Below are 24255 nucleotides of genomic sequence, written 5' to 3' on the forward strand. Positions count from 1 at the left end.
ACACACACACACACACACACACACACACACACACACACACACACACACACACACACACACACACACACACACTTTGATGACTTCTTCACTGTGTCAGAATAGAGACTGCAGTAGGCTGCATGTGCTGGCAGATTCCCTATAGACAAGCAATCTGACGTGAAAGGTTCGTCCCATGAGGCAATGCACTCAGCTTATCAACATGATTCATCCTCCTGATAACACCTAGTGTGCCTTAGGGCGCTGCTGCAGTGTATGCTTATTACACAGTATTTATCATCGGCAGTTTAGTGAATGAAGTAGGGCAACAGAAGTGTACTACAATGTTTAACAGTCATCGCTAACGATCTCTCGCTCTCAAATCCCTCTGTCATTGAGCACAACAAAATGCATTCACTCCCTGTTGCTTCCCGCACATGCCAAACAACCTCGTAACAACACTCCTCACCCTATTGCGGTAAATATTGGCTCCTGCCTTTTTTTTTCCTACTGAAATATTAAAGCAGTCGGAGATGCATGCTCCAGTGTGAGTGGTGGCTGCAGCCCAGGTAGGCGGTGTAGCTGCTCTCCTCTGATGACACGTGGATGATTAATCGTGCCATGCTGCGCGTGCACTTGAGCAGAAACCTGAGGGTCTCACAGGCTACCGGGACCGGGAGAGGACTGCAGGGTGACCAGTAAACACATTCAGGTCTGAGCCGGAAAGCAGCGAGCTGCAGAGCGAGACAGAGGGCAGGCGGAGAAACTTAAGGCGCTGTCCATGGTGCTGAATCGCTGCCCGGCGGCGTCCCCTCAGTCTGTGGGGGGACAGACGACCCCGTGAGCGTCATCTTTTTTTTTCCACCGAACCTGGTCATACCTGTGCTCACCGACGATCCACGGTCCATGAGGATGACGGAAGTCTACCAGATGTGGTCGGACATCTCTCAGTCTGCGTGAGGACATGGATGAAGGACTTGTGGATTTAAACCTTAAATGAAGAATCCGTCTGGGCTTGACAAAATGTTTGTGAAGACATCATTTGTTCCACACTTTCGCCGGTCATCTGTGTATTGAACTGACCAGCTCGGGCCCCGATTCAGCCAGTGACCGTTCAGTCATCCATCAAAGGAATTTCCAACATGATATAAAAATGAACTACAGTCATTTAGTTGTCCTTCAAGCATAGGAGACCTGCGTTTTTAACCCAAGAAGAGCAACGATATCCACTGAGACATGGCTCGCCTGCTTGTTTTGGTCAACTCCGTGGTCCTGTTGCTTTTTGGCAGCGACATGTTCTTGGTAGGAGCGAGTGAGTATAAGTCAAATTCATTATTGTGCACTTTGGAGCCTTGTATAATGCGCCATTATTATAAACGTGGATAAGTCAGTGTGTTTGTTAGTAATTCATTCATACACATAAAACAAGACCTAAAATAGTTTTTAATGCTCAGCTTTACTTATTTATAATGTAGCTATATTTTGATCCTAATACGCAGCTCAGCCAGTAACACCTGTTCAACCAGATTTACATCATCATTATTCAGACATTTCTTTACTTTCTTTTAACCATTTACAAAAACAAGTCACAGTGTCTATTTTGAAATATCATTTCTGTATATTTGAATTTAATAAGCCCACAAATAACGTTGGCAGTTTGCCCTAGTTGTGCATCTAATAAAAAAAACATTTTAGCAGGTTTACAGCAATAAAACCTGGCAATAATTTCCTATATAGACAGAATCTGCACCACAGCCATATTCAACCTTGTCCCATTGCGTCTGCTCACTTGGAAGCTACTTTTCCCTCAGTCTTGTTTGACTAAAGAAAGAGAAAGACCATCTAATATTTAGATCATAGAAATAGTGAACAAAGCTCTACATGCAGGCCAAAAAATATAAAGAGTCATTCACTTTCTAAATGAGTGTGTCACAGAAACACCAGTTGAAGAGCCAACATGTAAAAATGATCACCTGTGCTTGAGCTGTATGGCCTCATTTACAACAGTGTGTATACACACAGTATTTTTATGTTTGAGTGCTTATAATTGCAAGCTTGGTTTCAGACTTTAGTGTTTATTCCTGCCACAGAAATCTTCTCTTACTGCCTCTGTACGCATGCATCTACAGTATCTCTGTCTCTTTATCTAACTGTCTACCTTGATTACTTCCTCCCCCTTTCTCTCAAGGGAACTGAGTCCTACATGTGATAGCGCCTTGAGAGAATCAGATTGGCACTTCACTGTTTCTGTGGGTGTCATGTGCTGTCTGTCTGAGAGAAAGATTCAGAGCTTTTGTCATGTTCGGCACTGACATGTGAGACTCAAGGAGCATCTGTGATCTCAGTGGAGTTCTGCATTGGGATTGTTGTCAAGAGCAGGAAAAGCTACTATTAAAATAATAAGCATGGCACTCATAAATATACATATAAATGTGGCTGGTGCAATGAGCTTCAAAGTAAATGAAAATAAATGAGGAATTCATTATTGTCAGTCCCTATGCCTGCAATGAGACTGTGGGATTCACAGTGACGTGTCAGTCAGGTCTAAATTAATTGTAAGTCTCTTTGGGTCATGATGAGGTTTGTCCATAAAAACGTCAAGTAGAACGAAGCAAGAAGCAGCACAATTTCCCTAAAGTCTCTCTTAGGTAACACCACTTCTGAAATTTAATTAAATGATTTAAAAGCCGCCCAAAATTATGTAATGATGGTGAAAGTAGCATATAATAAAGTCAATTTTTGTTTCACCTCACCTACTGAAATTTGTTCTCACTCATCCATTAAGCCCCGCTTTTCAGCATGAGTCATGATTAAAAAAAAAAAAAAAAAAAAAAACTACATGGCACAGGTCTTTAAATTTGGATTGATGAATTCATATTCATAAAAATCAAACCGGCATTAACTAACATTTGGAGCAGATGTTCACGTGTTAAATTAACATTGAGCTTCGGATGTTTGAATGTCATTGAGCAAAATGCCAGACTAAACCAAGACTGAGACGAATGGCGCAAACCCACACAAGATGTTTGAGTTTCCTCATTTTCTAGCTCCAATCTGACAAGAAATACTTGAATGTGAGTAACCGTATTTACATTTCCACGGTCTGAAAACAAGCATGCGAGAAAATGAATCCCACATGAGGCCGAACTGGAGCTTCAGACACTGAACAAATGCAAATTAGAAGTTATTGGATTTATTTGGATGGCCTGGCTCATATCATTCGTCAAATTGGCAATCTGCTGTTCATAATTCTGGTGACACATTCTTGGCAAATAGATGTTCGGTGTTGGAGCCAATGTTTGCTCCTGTTTCACCTGCTGTCACACGGCAGACATTTTTACAAATACACAGAAATAAAATAGACTACAATGTGTGAAAAATAACTGGATTTCATTCAGCCCTAGCTTTCATATTGGTGTTATGAGTGCCACACTCTAGATCACGCTCGTTGGCAGAACCCACTGCAGCCGATAAATTGAATGCCACAAACTCCTGATACCTGAATGTAAACAAATCCGCTCCTGCGTGTCGCTGCTTGCTAGCCTTTACAATTTCGGGATGATGAAGTAATGTTAGCTTGCAGCTGAAAAGCCTCAGGGTTTGGCCAGTGATTACATTAACCTTAGACTGGCACCTGGTCCCATCTGGTTCCACTGCTGCCTCACAGCCTCTGGGTCTGTGAGGAAGACAGAGTGTACCTAAAGCAGGGGGCAGTAAGTGGCACTCCTGAAAAGAGGCTCTGAAATGTACAGGAAAAAGGACTTAGCCACACCTGGCTGGACAAATCTCTCCATCTTATATTCCACAAAGGTACTTCATACTGCTGTTACTGCATTAGACAGATGCTAATGTATTGGAGTACAAGGTTTAGGAAACGTGGTATATTTTGACATGTTAAAGAGAAGCGGGATCAGGGAATGGACTCAGAGATGAAACAAAAGAAAAAAGGTCTTCAGAGGTAATATGGGGGCAGATAGTGCTGCGGGTGAGATTAAAAAAAAAAAAACCCAGCACGACACTGCTTAAGAGCCCCACTAGCAGGTGATTTGCAACACCTGCGAGCAGCTGTGTGACAACCCCCTGCTGTGCGGAGGAGAACATTTAGACTTCCCTCCACGGAGTCTGAAACACATGCAGATGAAGCCGTTTGAAGATTGACTGGGCAAACACATCAAAATTCACAGCACCTGTTATGAGTTAGTGCCTTTATTTAGAAGATGTCAGTGAACATTATCGTTTCACAAGGCTTTATTAGTATTAGAGAAATATCACATTACATGCAGCCCTGTAAAACTGTCGCCGGCTTGGAGCTAACTGAGACTGAAATATGATTGATAATACAGGAGTGTAGAGACCATCACCTTGGTAAACCGCAGTGTTCTGCCTTTTAAATGTGTTTAAAGCAATAGGATTTATGCACCTCTGGGAGTTGTATTGTGTCCTTAGTGAACTGATCAATCATTTGAGGCGTTTATGTCCACTAAATAATGAGTTGAGCTCTCGTTCATGTCAGACTTGATGCTTGTAAAATCAAGCGGTAGCAGCTTCTCGTCTTTGTGTGGAACATTTACAGAGCGTAAAATATCCATTTATCACATTTCAAACTGTAAATGAGCAGCTGAGCTTTTAAAACACCAGGTTATAATTATCTCCTAAATGTTTTTATGTTGTTTTCCCAAAAGAGAGCATCGAGCAGAAATGGATTAAATGGCTGTATAAAATGTCAACACACCGCTACATATGAAATTTATCAATCGCACATTAATCTACAAAGGATTTCTGCCACCAACCAATTAGAATAGCCCACTGCCTCTGCTTTCACACTCGCTACACTTTCCTATGACGGTGACTTAAATTGGAGGTGACAATTTTATTTTCTCATGACTGCGATCATTCAATAACCCAGGTGCAAGAAGCAAACACAGAAAGGCAGCTATATTACATTTCTCACTGACTACAAATTTCCACCTTAATTCTTTTCTCGGGGCAGAATCAGATTAAACACAGACGTTGGCTCCTGGAAACAGTAAAATGGAGATGACACGTCACCTGTCAAAGTGTGTCCCTGGTGAATGTGACAGGTGATGTAATCTCCAATTTTCTTCTCACGTCTCATTTTTCTGCCTCTGTTTACTTACTCAGCGTGTCATGGCTATCCAAGGTGGTCTGCGATTAAAAGCTGCTCAGGCAAATCTAAAAATTTATAGTTTGACCGTAAAGAATATTTCCAACCAATCTCCAATCTTATGCTGTGAACCAAACAATAACCCTGTGTGTAAATTAGGAATTGTGCGACACCAGCAAATATAGAGGTCAAAATATAAGATACCACCGCTGTACCTCACCGTAACAAATTCAAACTGGGCTCCTTTCCACGTGGCTTGTCAGCCATTCAGAGATCCCAGCAGCACGTTCACTATCTCTCTGTGTGCACTCTGCGCAGATGGGGAGCAGCTAATGTGCTGGGCCTTGGCTATATGCTATGATTCATCCTGGCAGTGCACCCACATCCCAAGAGGGTCATACCATTTGTTTGCACTGACACACTCCTCGGCCGCTGTGACCTATTGCTGTTTGATTTCAGATCTTACATAATGCATTCTATGGAGTGGGGCTTATACTCAGGACATGTGGCCAATAACAAATATTGAAGTGATCACAAATGGCACTTATTATTACAGAAGGGGACATCAAACAAGCTTAGAGGGGAAACAATGGGAAGAGGATTGGACAGTTGAACGTCACATCAAATAAAAATATTTGCATTAGAAAGTCACTGAGCTACAGTTGAAATCTGTTGTCTGCTCTTGAGTCAACAGTGATTATATTTTGGAAACATCAAGACAGTTCTTTCTTATTTATCATAAGCTTCTAAAACAGCAAATGGATGAAAAACACATCAGCTTTAGTTTGGCCGGCTTCATGTCATCTTATAAGGTCACCTCACCAAGACCGGTGAAAATATAGTTGCCCTTCTCAACCGCTGGCGATGGAAACATCATATACTGTAGGAAGAGGGCACTTATACATTAGTGATGATTCATGGCCCGCTTCAACTGAACCGTCACTTGCTCAATCACCGGTAAATGACTCGCAGACAATGCATCATGGTTACTGGCTGCTTTTTGGCCCATGCGGGGCTGTCTATAACCCCCATTACCTAAAGGACAACGAGCTTTAAGAGAAACGAATGTGACCTGTCTCAGATAAATGTTGCACGGGAACGTGATGAGCGTGCACCGCAGGACAAAAAGCTGGCGGCGATCAAGGCTTGATAGCGTTTGCTTGTTAACCAAAGAATCAGATTTATCCTTACAAAACAAATTATTGTTTTTTTCTTTGTTTTTTCTTGTTGAGTATGTGTTTGGGATGATGCGGCTGCAAGAATCAAAGTTTCTCTGCAGGTTTTATAAATGCAAAGCTGAGGTCTAATGAAACAAATTCAATTCTGGCATGTCAAAACCATGTGCGGCATCTGAGCAGCCATTTGTTAGGTATGCATTTGAAGTGTGAGTGATGTAAGTTTCATTTATAGATTATGGGATCATTAGCGTGATCATCAAATGTTCTTGACACAAAATTAGCAGTCGCTTAGACCCTGCCAAGGCACAAGGACGTGGGAACCATTATTGTAAATATATGTATGACTCACCCCCCCCCATAGCTCTCCAAAGATCAAAGACAATTTATGCTATATGTGACTCACCCTCCTTCTTAACCTATGGTACTTCTATCTTAACACATTACAGCACCTGCTTCCATAAAGGAGCTTCTCATTAAATGGACCAAATGAGACACACGTCACCTCTTCACCTCTTGATACCAGTGCTACCAGCAGCCGAGCCCCGTTTTTCTCCTCCGCTCTCTCTACAGTTGGAACATTCATTTCCTCTCAAGCTCAGCATTAGTCTGGCCTCGTGTTCAGCTTGTTCGCTCCCCCTACACAAACCAATCTCCGAGCGTGTCATGAGCCTGAGGAACCAAGCGTCATGCCTCTGTTTGACCTGTGGCTCATAGTGCCACGAGGACTCGAGACAGGGAGACTGATAGCCCCCGTCTGACCCGAGGGTCTCGAGATCTGCCTCAATGTCACCTTTTTGTGCCGAACACCGAGGCCATCATTGATTGTCTCTGAGATAAAAACAGACAGAAGTGCAAGACGTGAAAGAGAGAGAGAGAAAGAGATAGAGAGAGAGAGAGAGACAGAGAAAGAGAGAGAGAGAGAGAGAGAGAGAGAGAGAGAGAGAGAGAGAGAGAGAGAGAGAGAGAGAGAGAGAGAGAGAGAGAGAGAGAGAGAGAGAGAGAGAGAGAGAGAGAGAGAGAGAGAGAGAGAGAGAGAGAGAGAGAGAGAGAGAGAGAGAGAGAGAGAGAGAGAGAGAGATAAAAGGGGAGACACGGTGAGATAAGAGGAGAGGGATGTGAGAGGGACTGAGCTCGGGAACGGCAAATCATTTGAAATGGCTCCCAATTTCATCATTTTGTCTTTCATCTTTCTCTCTCAAGTGCACTTTTGCAATGAAATATTGTCCTTGTGCAGCACATGCCTTTGGCTGCCGTCTCAAGACAACTGTATTATGGGTTATTACATCCATGCCCCATGAGTTAATAAAAGTGTTTGAAATACAAATTGACCGTACAAACGTCAATTAACACTGGCTTTGAGGTAAACCGCAAAAAGCTGTAACTAAAAATCTTACTTACTAGTAGGTAAAGAGCAGCTGTGGTTACAACCACAGTTCCTCTGTATACTGTACTTTCATGCTGTGTGTATTGTCTGCTTTTGTCATGATTTTTCACATATCTGACAGCACGGGATATTTCCACTCACTTGACCCTCTCCATGTTGCATCAGTTACCTTCTGTGACAACACACAAAGTCCATTAGACCTACATTAACAACAAAAGCCCTGTGGAGGGCCTCCAGGTCCCCATCTGCCCGGCCAATCCCATCTCACCTATCCATCTGACCCAGGCGATTGCTTGGAGAGTGTAAAGCCGTACAGGCCCCTCTATTAGATCTGTCACCCTCTGTTTCTCCTGCCTTTTGCTTCCCAGGCTTTTGTCCCCACTTGGCAATCAGCGCCTCCACCAGCAACCAAATCATGATAGATGGCTGCAAAATAACAGTGCGAAGAGATGTAACCCCATCCGAGGGGGGTGGACATGAAATGGACACAGTGGTTACTTTAAAAAGGCCGGTCTGTCAGGGTGACGGAGGAGGTGGTTTGAAGGAAAATTGTGAAAAAAAAGTGACGCATACCTGTGATTTTTTTTTACTAATTCTGTAGGGTCATAATGAAATGCAAGCAAGTGAGTTAAGTATATTCTCCCTGTTTGTTTAAGAGTGAGCAGTATTGAGTTTGGCAAAACTTTTTTTTAATCACAAATATCCAACATTAACTGGTCCCAGCTTTTCAATTGCCAGGACTTGCTGCTTTCCTTTGTGATATGTGATAATATATTGAATATCTTTGGGTTTTGATCTGTTCTGGTCAGACAAAATAAGCTAATTAAAGATGTTATCTTGGGCCCTTGGAAATTGAAAGGCATTTTGCCATTTTTTTATATTCTATAGAATAAATAATTAATGGACGATTGAGAAAAGTGTTTGACTGATGAATCTACTGAAACGTTCATTGCAGCTCCTCTCAAAACAAATCCAACATCCGCTTTGTGCTAATGCTACAAAACTACAGAACACAGCTAGCCTTTAAAAATTACACTTTGAGTCTGGATCACTTCTTGAGGCTTGAGTCGTCCCGCAAGAAAAAAACTCCACAATACTCAGCGGCTATGACAATATACAATGTCATAGAAGTCTATCGTAGGGCTGCTGCTCACTATTTCTAAGCCTTTTTTAGACACCATACCATGTTGACTCAACTTGGATTAGGGGGGATACAGATGTTTTCAGTATTTTTCCACAACCCTTACCAAATGTACTTTGACATTACAAATAGTTAGAATCAGCTGTTCCCTCTTGATACAAACACCTGTGGTGAGTTAGTGCCAACGTAATGCTCGAGTCTTTCCAGGTGCGCTTCGGGCACAGATGGCATGGATAATTGGATATCTAGCGGGTGGATTAACAGACCTCTCTGTTTCTGTTTCCTTTCCTCTAGACCGGCCACCAGCTCCTGTCAATGTGTCTGTCATGCACCTGCGGGCCGACTCGGCAACTGTATCCTGGGAGGTTCCAGAGGGAGACATAATAATTGGCTTCTCTATCTCACAACAGGCAAGTCCTAAACTTGTGATGTCAATCAGAGAGACCATGGAAAATTCGACAGAACAAGTACAAAAAAAAAAAAGAATATGGCACCAGCTTTATTTTTAGCTATAGCCATTTGTGGTTTGGCACTGAGCCTTCATCGTGTCCTGTTGAAGTTATGTTGGCACGCCACACAGGCAGTGGGTACGAAGAAGAACAGCACCTGGAATCAGTTTTCTACTGTGTAACATTTCTTGATACCCTCTGGAATACATTGGGATAAAAAGCGTATAGGAAACTGAAAAAAAATTTTCTTGAAGATGAAACAATAATTCAATCTCTATATAAACAAAAAAATTGTGTGCTCAGAAAATACTTCTCAGTTTGAATTGTGACTTGGTCCAGCATACTGAGTAAGTAGTAGCACACATGCACAAGTAATAAGATGTGTTTATTTTCATTTGGATGCATATTCTTAGGAACTCCTAAAAGCTTTGCTCAGCATGGAGAAAAGCTGACTAAATCTTGCCTTCAAGTCTGGAGTTAGAATAAAACTTGGCATGGTCGATTTGTCAAGAGAAAACAAGGATGCAGCATGAATGCATATAAGTATGTGAGGCTGCCAAACTGCATTTTCCAAGATGAAAAGATTTCAAAGGCTTAAAATAGGAAAACCACTGAATGCTAACACTGAATGATGGAATGCCATATGCTGCTGTAATCGTGTTTATGCTTTATGCAACTCAAAACATTATGCAGCCATTTAACTTTTGCCATTGAGTCAGCGCGAGTGATGGGCTGTATACAACATGCAAACGTTTCTCCTCAGGGCTGTTCATCATGTTACGCAGCTGAATTTGAACAGGTTCGGTAATTGCAGTGAGTGTATATGGCTTCTTAATCACTACATTTTTCATTGTTTGCTGTGACTAACAAGCTTTTTTTTCTTTTTCTTTTCTTTTTTTTTTTTCATCAGATCCCTCAGTAAAGCAGGGCCATAAAAAACACATAAAAAAACACCTGGCCCAAAGCCATTTCAAGTGCAGATGGGCTAGAGAGCACACTAAGAAACAGAGCAGTGCATGCGAGCAGGAGGAATCATTTTCACACAGCTCTGGGTCTCGACTGCTCCAATAACATTCTGAAAGGTCAAAGACAAACTCTGAGAGCTTGTGTCTGGAAGTACTTGGAGTCCAAATTAATCAGAATATTGACTCCACAGCTTTTCCATTTCCAGTCAAGACTCCATATGGCGAAAATAAAGTGCCAACTGTTAATATAATAAAGTACTCAGCATGTCTCTCTCCAGCACTTTGAATATTTTCTGGTTGGTCACCTCTGCCTCACATCGTCATGCCCCATATACAGTGATTGTTTTGAGTGTTTTTGACGTCTGAGCGTGATACATCATTGATACAGCATTGCCCTGTAAAGATGAAACTCAAAGTGATGCCACATGACTTTTTACAGAAGAGAGCGGGACACATTTGTGTTTGGTCACCTTGATCACCTCGTCAGCCACTGTATTGATAATTTTGTCTACTCAATAGATCAGTCCATTCTGTTGTTTTCTACCGCCCTTCCAATACCCAGAGGCAGGACGGACACATGCAGCGATTCATTCGGGAGGTCAACACCACCAGCCGCTCTTGTGTTCTTTGGGACCTGGAGGAGGAGACAGACTACATCATCCAGGTTCAGTCAATTGGCCTCTACGGGGAAAGCCAAGCCAGCAAGAAGGTCCATTTTCGCACCCTCAAGAAATCGGACCGCTTCCCCTCCAACAGCTCCAACCAAGGTATGCTGCTTGGAGACACGCTGATAATTATCTATGGCAAAGTTCATTTGAAAAGATGTGTTTCAGGGTCAACAACAGGTAGGTGCTTGTGTTCCCTCAAAAAGATCTTTTCAGTGTCAGCATCAAATCCTTTAAAAACACCAAAAATAATAATAAGGTTTTGCAGGTATTTGGTCATAAACCAAAGTACACCGGTACTTGATGAAAAATCAGGAGATCACCAAGATCATTCAGATTCATCCTCTTGCTACCAACAGTTGTTGAGAAATTAAAGCCTGGACAAAACCAATAGGCAGACCAACACTGCTAACATGGCTAAAGACAATGAAAAACAGCAAACATACAGGGCTGCACTGGGTGACATATCCCTTCACTAGCTGAAAATAGCCATTGTGGTCAAAGTTACGAGGACCTCGCATGCTAAGTGATATCTGCCTGATATAGTTGTGTCAATAGAGGCAAAAAATGGTTTTGTTATATAATAATAATAATAATAATGAAAAAAAATATAATTTAACCGCCTGGTATTGTATTAATTCAGAATCTCTCCTCAAGTCAATAAGATGCTATTAAGTTTGTCAAAATACAACACTCTTGAGGTCACAACAGGTCACTGCACTAGTATTTTCACGGTGCTGTTACATAACATCATAACATAACGCTTTGCTTTTAATTCTACATGATCTGCCTCAGGCCTTTTTCCCAAGGCACAGACAGCAGCAACCCATTACTGATGCTTTCCCTTCTGTTGTGCTGAAGCCTCTTCTGGCTGTTGAATGCTTTTAAGCGTCCTGACATCGAAAATGAGGTACAGTAAAGGCTAGTGCCGGCATAAGTGCAAGTAACCTGAAGCCTCCTCTCACAGCGTCTCTCCGGAGGTTGGGCGTGGGGATGGGGGGGTTTCTATGTGCTTCTGGCAGGTTTATTTTCTCCCAGACACCAATTCATTATTGACAGACTCTTCGAGCATGACTGCAGGGAAGCTCCTCTCAGAATTTATGCAACTCTATATCACTTCTGGTGCCTAATCAGGATTCTGACACACACTCTAAAACACTTCAGACTCAGTGTCTGGGTTCAGCTCATGGGCTGAAGGAAATATGAGGACCGTGACCAACAGAGAATAGGTTTAGTATAGCTCTGAGTTTCTTACAGCACAGATGAGGAAAGAGAGAGAAAAAGCTATTTTTTTTTTCTATTATAAGCAGTTGGGAAGAGCCTACATTTCAGAAGAAACTGAACTGCTAATCTTCTCTGCATTAGTTCAGCCATGATTATGGGATGAGCCAAATACATTAACTATTAAAATAATGGCAGCTGGGGTTTGACATTGGTCTACAATCAAACAATTTTTCCTCTGGTATTTTATGGTCTGAATACAGGAAGTGCTGACGCAAGTGAATCGTGAATGTTTCTCTTAAGCTGACTCAGGTTGGGTATGATTAGTTAAGCTGGCAAGATCAGCCAAAGTGAAAGAAACTAATTCAAGCTCAAGTTCAACACAAGAGCTGTGTGCTGTTCATTAAGCTAATACAGACACTGGCATTACACTCCTTTCCTGTCGCTCTATAATAAATACTCAGGAAATTATTTTCTGTGCTTATTTTTGAAGGTAAGAGTTTAGAAAGCGAACCAACCATCAATATTGGAGCAGAGTGCTGAGCATGAAAAGACTTATGGCCGGGGCCTTACAAATTTTTCAAGAAAAGATTCACTACGCAACATTAATCAGGATTTGTGGTCCCTTGAGTCAGCCAAGTGGGTCAAAAAAACAGCCCATTCAGTGGATGAGCTTCGTTTGTGGGAGTTTGTTTTTGTAACTGGAGAGGCAATCAGTGTCAGCGTCCCATAAATCTAACACCAGCACTGCTGACTCCTCATGCCCCATTTTAACAGTCCAATCACATCAAATTTCTTTATTTAACTATTGTCAACTTATTATTCAACTTCTCTTCTCATATGTGGCTCTGTGTCATTGTACATTTTCACTCTGATATTGTCAGTAAATTTATTGTGGACTGAGCTCTGTTCATACACGACCCACACAATGCACACTGAGAAAAATCCACACATAACAGCTGTGATTAACACGCCTTTAATAGATAGCCTGTTGCACTGTTACTTCTATTTATTAAACCAATTTGAGATAAGGACCCTATTGAATGACTCCAAAGACAAACACAGTGACCAAATTTACTCTTCTGACGTGATGGGAAATTCAACCACAGGTGCAATCCATAAAACTAAAAGTTAACAAGCTGCCTTAGTATCCAAGTAAACTACAACATCAGCAAGATAAAACAAATAGTACTTCAGAGATACTTCCTGAGGCTACATATCCTAAAAACGAAAGGTACACCTACATTATTCAAAGTAATAGTTACGTGTATCCAAACTGTGTACAAGCTGACTCAGAGTGAATCTAGTGAATCTAGCAAGATGGAGCAAGAAAGACATTTTTATACATTAAATGTTTGTCATTTGATCCATGTATTTCAGTCATGTGTGAACTAATGAACTCCAAGATCATACCAAGATGTTAGCGATTGCAATGTTATGGCAATCACAGTTTGCTAGCTTATGTGGCTAGCTTATGTGTGGTTTGCTAGCTTATGTGGCTATGGGCAATGTTAGCTACAATTTAGATTGTTGACCTGTCCAAAAATGAAAAAACTGAAGCTCCTTCCACCAATTACAATGCTGTACTGCAGTTTAAAAGGGTTTTAACAAACAAAAGAAAGAAAGAAAAAGAAACCAACCAACGCCTGATAGCTAGCCCAATCTTTGCACTCTGGGAATTGTAAACAAGTGCTAACCTTCCTGTTTACCATATCTATGTCATCAAGGAGTTAGGCCTACTGTAATTACCATTTTGAGATTTGTAGAATAGCATTCACGTCACCATTCAAGTCATCAGTATGACTAACTGATATAATTATCAGAGCTTTTCCGAAAGCACCCATCGACCTGACAGAATACTTTGAATAGGCCAATAAATACAGACGCCTCATGTCAGCATAAGTCCATTGTGGCAGATAAATAAAACTTAATTTAATAAATAGGCCTATGCATTGTCAATGCACAGGATTTCTGGTCTTCACAAACAAACTCTGCAACCATACAACCATCATAATGTGAAGGCTCACAGGCTGTAGACATGAGATAATATCCATTATTGCTTCAATGGCAGTCATTGAGATAACGGGCAGAGACAGGCAGTGTGCAATATAACAGTTATTTTTTGTGCCATATACCTAATTCCACTGCTTTGCAGAGATGCAAAGTGACTAATTTTCACCAAGTGTTCACCCACATTTTAAGACCAGAATTAGGTCGCCTGGTTGTGATGATGTAGTGGTGATGGCCTATAATTAGATTATATAGTTTCCTGGTTCAGGCTTGAGTCTTCTTAATATTACAATATAAATGAGCCCATTAAAGACCTGTAGGGACAAATTATTGCCATGAGGGAGCAAGAAAATGTTAAGTTAAAAAGATAACAGACATGATAATCCTTTAGTGGGCTCCAAGCTCATTCAACATTTGGCCACAATATTTATTCCCATAATCTAAATTTCTGTTCTGTCTTTTAGCAAGCTTTTGCCCACTTGGAAAGGATGTTTACAATGCTTCCTCCTGCAAATAACAACATACATCCTTTATTAACCTTAATGTGCATTAATTTGATGTGAAATATTTTTCTGTGGTTCTTGCTGCCATTGTCCCTTAAAAAGACTTTCTGATCTAGCTGGCAGCAGCATCACAGAGCCATTTCAGAAATCCTTTGTCACAGCCAAGTGCCTCCTATTGAAACTAAATTGATTTTCAGCATATACCAGACATTCCTAAGAGCCAGGGCCATGATACCCATAAATCTATAATGCTTTTATTTTTTTCCTCAATGCAATTCTCTTTGATAATGTGATTACATATTAGTGCATATGCCACTTAATGTATACTTGGCCTGGCCAAATTCAGAATCCATTTACTTCATATAAAGCATTTCCTGGCAAGATATGCACCATGTGTTGCTGGAGAATTTGAATTTAAATAGGCTTCTGTGGATTTTTTTTCCAGGATCAATAGGTCTTTCCAAAGTCTGTTTCATTCCATTAGTTCCATGGGAAGCTTTTAATCAGAGACTTTATGTATGTGCTTTGCCTGCCCTCCAAGAGTGAAGTATGTTGTGCTGTGGCTCTGGCTTTCAGACAAAACTTGCACATTGTACTTGTATGTTGGCACAGGTCATTGATATTCAAGCAGTTTCAACTGTATGTTTGCAAATTTGCGAAACGAACACAAGAATTCAAAGAGAATGAACTGACTTATTGAAATACAGGGATTTACAGTGAAAGATTTAGGATCTATGAAAAAGGGGGGTAAATGAACGCATTGCCTTTGTTAGCATGAACAGTAATGCCACAGTTAAAAAATACTCAAATATGTTATACAAATAATTCCCCAATCAACCACATGACCCTGATGAAAATGTTACCTGCTGCCACCAAGCTGTCGAACTGCTTCACACAGGAGAGCAAAATAAGAACATTTTCAAAGGATGGATGCCTTGAGCAGTCAAACCTAACTAGGTAGGTGGTCCCCTTAGACACAATTACTGTGTGATACTTCAAAGACATGCCAAGCTGTCTTTGCTGAGTCAGAAGTTACATCTACAGTAGGCTCCCATTACCAGCACTGAGACAAAGGTGTGCTGCACACTGTTATCTCCCTACTACGTATTCTTTTAAGGTTAACAGATGCATAATTTTACCTCCATATTTAGTTAATGGTTTATAGAGATATAAGTTTTCAGCACACTGATTTACCAACAGTAGGCAAGTGGTGATATTAGAACAGAAATGATTAGGTGATTTTCAGATTGGTGGACAAACAGATATTCATCTGCAACTATTTTGATAATCATTCGAATAATTTTTCAAGCAATACTGCCAAATATAATGTAATAACAGCATTCAATCGTGAGGATTTGCTGGTTTGTTGAGGATTAGTGTTAGATTAAGTCCCCACCAGCCCACTCTTTAAATGAGCTACTTGTAGGCTAAGTTTTGCTAATGCTACATAGCCAGTGTTAGCATTAAAAGCTGGTTAACAGTTACCAGTCTAGAAGAAATTGCGAGTTCAGCATCAAACATTCCCGACATTCCTTTACTCACCAAGAGCTGTACAAACTCTGGTGCAAAAGTGGCAGCCACAGCTTAAAGGTCTTTGTGTAAAATGAAGAACTGACTCATCAAACTTAGAAAATGTAAATTAAAATAAATTTGACTGTAACGTTTGTCAGTGTGACCGATTCGAGAAGTTAATATCTTAAATCTATTAAATTCATTTTGTCAGCATTAGTGAACTTAATTCGGTTGGTTCTATGCTTTCTTTGAACTAATTATTCAAATATAGTTTAATTAACTCACATTTGTAAGCTGGCAGTAAAACATTCAGTGTAATGAATTGTTTCAAGGAAACATAATGCAAGAATAAACCAGCTGATGCATGTGAGACCAGTATAGCACAGCCCTGGTGTGTTGCTACATAGTTTCCTGACACAGTTCACAGCCACACACAACATCAAGGGATTTAGAGAGAGTCGAAGGAAGGTCGACTAATAATATCAACACAAACTCTTTGGTGTATTGGAGCCACTGTGTGATTCTCTAGCAAAGAATCACACAGCATATTTGAGTGTGGTGCCAACATGAAATATGTATGAAACAGCAGCAGGACATGTTATTCAGGTCATCTGGAAATTCTGTTCACTCACTCTGTGGTTTGAAACCTGCTGCATCAAATATGCACGTATACACACTGTGTATCAGCATTTTACACAATATGCTTGTACCACAGCACTTTTTCAAGTTAAGTGAGATCATTAGGTGGACTAGAAAACTGTAAACAAGAACAAGATGTTCAGTTGGCAAGTCCTGCAGAATCTACAAGCCTCACAGATTACATCCATTACTGAAACAGCCTTTGATGTGCTGTCATCATCCCAACACTTCTACCAGTAGTTTCTATAGGCTTGGACCCAGCTCTGTTTTCAGAAATAACATGTCAGGATATAAATCCAGTCTTCCAGTCTTTAGTTTTTGACTTGCTGAGAAAATCAAAATGAATTGAACTATTTTTTATTATATTTGATTATTGGGCTGCTTGGGTTCAGACAGATGGAGGAGATGTGGGTGTAATAAACTGGAGAACAACTCACAGTCATGCTTAGCACTGACCTGAGTCTTGATCTGGCATTTAAGAGTAATGTGCAGCAACAACAGCGGTGGTTCGTGCCAAGTTAACGTTAACCATAGTCAGAATGGCTACAATAATGAAAATAAGCAAAGTGACACATTTTTCCTTCAATACATATAGATATCTACGGTGGTCAACATAGTTTCCTCCACTGATCTTTTTTACTAACTTCCAAGTTGAGATTACAAGTAGCGCCCACCATGTTACAAAAGTCCTAGCATCAAGCACTTCTCTTTGATTCGAGGTCCTTTTAAACTACCAAATTTGTGTACATGTACCCATTCCCTATCTCCACTCACATGCCCATCCATACTACTACCAAGACTACAAAACATGGCAATACAACTAACCCCACTCTATAATTGCTATCATGTGAAGAGAGCTGACAGTCTGGCATTCGGGGCCACTTTCTTGACAACTTGATTCACTAAATGAGGCAATTGGGAAGAGTGGTGCGCTGGAAGAGTTCCATCCATGTCGGTTAAGAGATAGTTTGGAGAGTGGAAATAGGCCCATAGTCAATCCACTTAGAGGAGGATTAATGCTACGAGAGATTGATATGTGGTAATGCCTACCACTGACTATTACAGTTTTTGTTAAATGGCGTAACAGTCATGAGAGATAAACAGTGTCAATTCTTAGTTTCAAAATCCAGTGAAATAGCTCTGGAAACAGCATTGTTAACCTTTGTGAGGGTTAAAATGTTCGGCTCATACTGAGACACATGGGTGTTATATTAACTCTATAATCATGTTTGAGGCCTTTATTTGTGATGTCGTTCTGTTGAAGTGCATTTAAATATTTGAGTTACAAGTTATTTGTATTCAGTATTTAGTGTTCAGAAGTTTTAATTTACTGCCAATGCCCTATATTTCCTCTCTCCTAGATGACCCAACTGTGCAAGGCCTGGACAAGTCACGGCATCTACAAACAGGAGAGATGATCATCATTGTGGTGGTTTTGGTCATGTGGGCTGGTAAGTTTTTAGAATGTGTATTGGTTATTATCAATTTGGTAAATACAGGAATCAATTCAGTACTCACTTCACAATTCACTAAATCAGAAAAAAACACTTTAAAGGCCCTGAAAACCTATTTTCTCAATCAGCTTTTTAAAGTGAGCACTGAATGTCCTACTTGAGCATAATATTTTCTGCCAAAAAATTCAACAGTAACTTCTGTATTTGTGTTTACGTCCAGGTTTTTCTCACTGGTTTCAAGTGCGAGGGGCCATTTGGAAAGGGGCGATGTCAAATTTTCAGTTTTTTGTGACTATTCAATCTTCTAGACAAATACTTAAGTCTACATGTTCATGTGACTAGATTTCATTCACTATCAGTGTTTTTAATATTACCACACTGATAGAATAATTGTCATCAGTGTCATCAGTACTCAGCTTAAGCACCTGATTAATGTTCGATCTGCAACCATGAGTTCCTAGTCCTTCAGGGCGACATAGTAACACGTATCTTTGATCTTTCAGTAGTTATTACTTAAACTGTAGCGTCAATAAAGTCTAATATCGATAAATCCAATGCCAAGCATCAGATGTTATTGAGAGGCTGTTGTCAATAGTGAAATAGTGAAATTAAAATCCTGCTTAATAAGCAAAAAGATAACTGGACTGGAACTGCAACGTGTTAACAATTATTGTCAGCCTCAATGATGAAGACTAATGGCGCAAACCTGACAGAGGTTTCACTCTGTACATTATCTTGTAGCTATGCATCAGTACATTGACACACCCATCAATAAACCACTAATCAATGGACACTCATCCAGAACAATTATAGTCCAAAAACCTGAGTAACACACAGAAACAAATCTGACAACTCTGAACATCTCGTCCCTTGAAGGCTGTTTCACAACAGCAATGTCAAACCAACATCATGCTGTTCTGAGCATCCTCTGTATCTAAGCTCTTCATCCGAGAATGAGCTTCTCCTCTGAGGAAGTGTGCTGATTAATGAAGTGTTGAGGCACAATGAGAAGTGGCATAACTGACAGGCAGCCAGGAGCAGGATTTCCCACCCCTGAGCCCCTGAGTGAGATATTAAATAATACTAATGAGAGAAACCAAAGTAATGCAGAGGCAGTGAAGTGTGGGAGTGAAAGTATGAAAACACCTCATGTGTTTTTTTTCATAACCCACTGCTCATTTGCAGCCACTCAAGTTTAAATTTAGCTTTACCTTATTTCCTGCATTTTAACAGGCATTCATAATCTGCTAGATATAGTTGGTTTATTTCTGTATTCAATCGCTTATTTGTTTTTTTCTGTTCTGATTTCTATACCCTTTCGTCTTTCATCTTTTATCCTTATCTGTTACTTTCCGTTGCTTAGTCTCGGTCTGGAAAAGTGAATTGAATTATAGAGTAATTAGGTAATTGCTATAATCTCATCTCTATATTAAACCACATCTCTGTGTCGTAAGCGGCTGTTGGTTAAAAAAAGTGCTCAAAATGTAGCGCAGACCTTAAAAGACATGAGTATGGTTTGCAGAGCTGTCCAATTTGTGCTGATATCCTGGAGGAAAGTGTCAGTTTAATTTGGTCGCACTTTAATACGACATCACAACAAACTGTTTAAACGCAGACAAATCACTTTACAATTACACAAATACTGCTGTAATTTTACCGTGATACATATGAGTGCAAATGTGGACCTGGCTTCCATTAGCATCTCTCGGCTACACTGCAAATGACATATAGCTGCAATATTGCAGAGTGCTTACATGATGCATTAAAAATCATTTGTAAATTAAATGAATCACGCCTATGCTTCTGAGTATTTCTCACAGCTCCCTAGCTCTCATTAGAACTGTATATCAGTTCCTGAATATTTAATGATAGCGTTCTCATAGAAATTCATAACCTCAGCGAAGCAAGGAAGCTAATTGTGAGCATACGGTGCGCATCCAAACTTGGAGGCTGAACTGCATCTGGCAGACTGCAAAAATGCAACAAAGCAAACTCCAGGGAGAATTACTGTCTTCTAAACTTTCAGATAAGGGCTCTGCCATCGCTCTCCCTTGGGAGCAGAATTCCATTATCCACATGGCCTTTCAACGTGATCAGCTAGAAGAAGTGGTGACATGTCTGTGAGTGACAGATGCCGCCTCATGACTGAACTCCTATCCTCCTTTCTCTGTGTGTGTGTGTGCTGCACGTGTGTCCGTCTCTCACCTCCTGGCAGCTGTTATTGCCCTGTTCTGCCGGCAGTATGACATCATCAAGGACAACGACTCCAGCAACAATAAGGAGAAGGCCAAGCCGTCGTCTGAGAGGAGCACGCCGGAGCATCACAGCGGAGGACTGCTGAGGAGCAAGGTGAGTGAGAACGACACAGAGCAGAGTCTCTCTATACACACAGCAGTCCTGCTACCGCCTGTAGATGTGTTTAAAGTGTCTCATGTGTTGAAGGATGTGCACAGTGAGGTACTGGTGATGTCTGTCTCTCAGCTCTACAGTTTACTGTGCTGTTTTTAAACACGCTTTGCAGCAGAATCAATTTCCTCCACTGAATAATAGCATTAATGTAACCTCATCTATGTGCTCAGCCCCCTCATGCTGCCATGAAGTGTCCACCTCTTTGGCACTTCATAACTGCAAACTTGCTTATGCTGGATATTAACCTTATTACTGTGGTTCTGAAAATTCTGGTACATCTGAGAGATGACACTTGATCAGTGATGCAAATATTGCCCAGTAAATGCTCGGTGACATTCTGAGGATGTTTGATATATGCTGCAAATCAATTTTGTTTCAACGGGATTCACTCCGCTGCGTGATGCTGCTGCCAGCTAGATTAAAAAAAGCCTTTTAAGGAATAATGGTCAGTATGTTGCATTGCCCTCACGCCTAGGTCGACATATACCTCTCCTGACTCAGGATGAACCTCGCAGTACCTGCTCTCCAGTGCTTTACTCCTCCACAAACTCTCCAATAAAACAGATTAACAGCAAGCAGCCATCCCCATGATTAAAATGCAAAACATAAATGGACATTAATTTGATTAGCAAATAGAGCTTGCATGCGGAGGCAAAAAAGAGAGAATGCTTATTTCTGTTTAATTCGAAAATATTTTGTCAAACCAAAGGAAATAGATGTTTACTCTTATTACTGGTAAATAAAACATTAGAAATAAAAAAAATAAAAGCTTAATTTTTAATTTGTTTAAATGTTTTTGGAATCATTCACAGTAACATACATCTACTCTAAACCATGCTATGTATAGACACCTGCCACTCTGGTACATAACTTGTACACAAAACTGTTTACTCATTATATTTAATGCTTGCATTCATCTTTACATAGACAGGACTGTTGCTGGAAGACATCTTGACCATATAGCTTAGTTGTTAAGCTTCCCCGTCAAAAATACCTTAAATATAGATGATTACAAAATACATAAAAGCAGCACGTTTGTCACAGAAAACACAGTGGGACATAACTGCTGCATTGTAAGAATACAGAGTTTGGTTTTAGGTTGAAACCCTGGGCAGATCAGTGGCCAGTGAAAGAACCGAGAAGTCCCTGCAGTGAAAAATGTCAAATCTAGTAAAATCGAAGGAGCTTTGAGCGTGTTAGACCTTCCTTTTAAAAAGTGCCAGAGAGCAGCAGACAGATATACGCATGACCGATCGATAATCGAGGTCATTTGCGTTGTGAGCGTTGACCTCTGTCTCAGATTTAACGTAGCAACATATCGAGTTCTCTCCTTTAAATTAGCTGATGGCCAGCCGTTGTAAGATTTTTCAACGCACTGGCTTATCTCTTGTTCCAGTCCTCATTAGGTGGTCAGATGGTGATGTAAGGTTTCTGTCAGCGACATTAAGATGAGGACTCTCCCTCAGTCAATACTGTAGGTGTCTATAGCTGACAGAACGACCACATGCTCACCATCTGAACGCTGAAGATGAGTGGATGTATGGAGACGAGCCACATTTTTGTCAATTTCAATACAAAATTGAATGAAAAGCTAAAAAGCTGGAAGGCTTGGGAAAATAATGTACTGTACAGTAACTAAGAAATAAACGTTTGAAAAATCTCTCAATTGACATCTACTCTAAATCTGATATACTTCTGAAATTTCTTTGAGTAAATTTGTAAATTAGAACTTTTTTTAATTCTAATTCTAATTTCATGTACAAACAGGCCGTTGAGAATTGGGTCAATCCAATTGGGAAATTGGGGAAAAAAGATTGTTAATTTTGAATTTGATTTGGAGAATTAGTCACTTGAGATCAGTATTAGCTTGCAGCATATTAACCAAAGTAAGAACAACATACAATAAACGCTACAATATATACACCTCTTTATTTGTGTTTTTTCATAATAAAATCTCGCAGTGGTTGAAGTCTTCCAGCATTTAAATACTACTACCTGGGTTCATATCAGCAAGAGGCAGAGCATTTGTCTCCTATGATCAAAGTATTTCTTTAGCATTGAAGAAAAACTAAAACATCAGTGGTGATTTTTCTTTTTCTTGTCTGTTGCAGTTTCATCCCTCTGTGCCGTCTATCAACATCATTGAAGTCTGAGAAGAAGGAATGCCAGTTTAAATTCCTCTCTCTTCTACCATCAATGCATTTTCCACCTTTCTCACTGATGCGTGATAAAAAAAAAAAAGAAAAAGCGAAAAACACAAAGTTTCTGTGACTCATCATTAGTGAATAAGGTTGGCCAAGACTGTCTTACAAAAGAGACACGTGCATGCACAAAGTATTTGTAGGAAAACACAACACTGAACTACAGATACATACTCTGAGCCCCACCCAGCAAACCCTATACAAACCTACACAACCCTGCACACAGACACACACCGTACAGTAGCTAGCAGAAACCTACAGTACATGAATGAATGTTAACCCATGGTGCAGTTAACATTGATGTCGTTGCCAGGTGCTTGGTATGTTATTGCAATACAAAACACACAATACAACTTAATCATCTCTGGGAGGCCTATCTTCATGGCTTTAAACACGCAGTGTATTTTTGATATTGGCATGTGCAATGAGATCCGTGTCACCACACACAACTCCACTCTATATAAATCATCAATCAAAACATCTTTCCATTGCATATAGTATTAATATACTGCCTGATCACACATGTATATTATTGCCTCACTGCTGTGGCCAGATTTTTAATAACGAGAGAAATTAAACACATGCATCAGAAACTCATTTGTAAGAACTACAACCACTTCCTTTCTTTAGTTTTTCCTATTATTTAAATTAAAATAACATTTTCTGGATTACATTGTATTTTTTCATATTTCATACATAACAAACACGTGTACATATTTCATTCATTTACTAAATGAAGTTGCATGCAGGTCATTTGCCTGTAGAATAGCATTTGATGTGCGTTCTAAGTTAGATGCCAAAAATGTACAAATAAACATCATTGCTGTACTGTGAAGCTGTTAATGTTTTCTTCTATTTTACCTGCTTGTAGAGCAGAACACCGGTGTTTCATTTTACATCTTGTACATTTCCTGACAATTGTATAACCTGAAGTGTAAAATAAACCTTCTTTTAAATGTCCCATTACGAAGTTGCAGCTAATGTAATGGAGTTCCTCTCACTGAGACACATAAATCATCTCCACTGTGCACGTCATGCACATCAAACTGCTCACCGAGTTTTACAAAGGTGCATTTTGTGCACTAAGTGGAGGCCAAGACTTATAGCAGGAAACTGCACGCCATGCACAAAGTGCTTGCCAAGTCGCATCATAAAAAGCATAATGCAGGAAGTCATTTCCTAGTGCTACAAATTAATTAGGTAAAAATATTTGGCAGTTAAAATCATTGTAAACTCTCTTCTGTCATTCTGATGTAAAAAAGCTTCCACCATGTTACTCAAAACATATTTTGTGCACGTGACACGAAAGATTTATCTGATGAATTTATGGCAACAATAAAAGCACCATATATTTTTACGAAATGTCCCCAACCTCTACCCTTTTTAGTGCGTTTGTGCAACTTCTTCAGACCTGAACTTTTAA

At 40.2% G+C, this 24255-nt stretch overlaps 1 protein-coding gene across 1 annotated transcript; it reads left to right on the forward strand.

The window, feature by feature from the left end:
* The first annotated feature begins 1075 nt into the window (after positions 1–1075).
* Positions 1076–23937, forward strand: fndc4 (fibronectin type III domain containing 4). Its single transcript, XM_022768554.1, has 6 exons — positions 1076–1288; positions 9099–9214; positions 10781–10985; positions 18130–18219; positions 20438–20571; positions 22743–23937. Exons 1-6 carry the CDS (start codon positions 1213–1215, stop codon positions 22782–22784), a joined length of 663 nt encoding a protein of 220 aa, XP_022624275.1. The 5' UTR covers positions 1076–1212; the 3' UTR covers positions 22785–23937.
* The last annotated feature ends 318 nt before the right edge of the window (positions 23938–24255 follow it).

This window comes from Seriola dumerili, unplaced genomic scaffold, assembly GCF_002260705.1.
Source record: "Seriola dumerili isolate Sdu_G_001 unplaced genomic scaffold, Sdu_1.0 BDQW01000025.1, whole genome shotgun sequence".
Classification (NCBI taxonomy): Eukaryota; Metazoa; Chordata; class Actinopteri; order Carangiformes; family Carangidae; genus Seriola; species Seriola dumerili.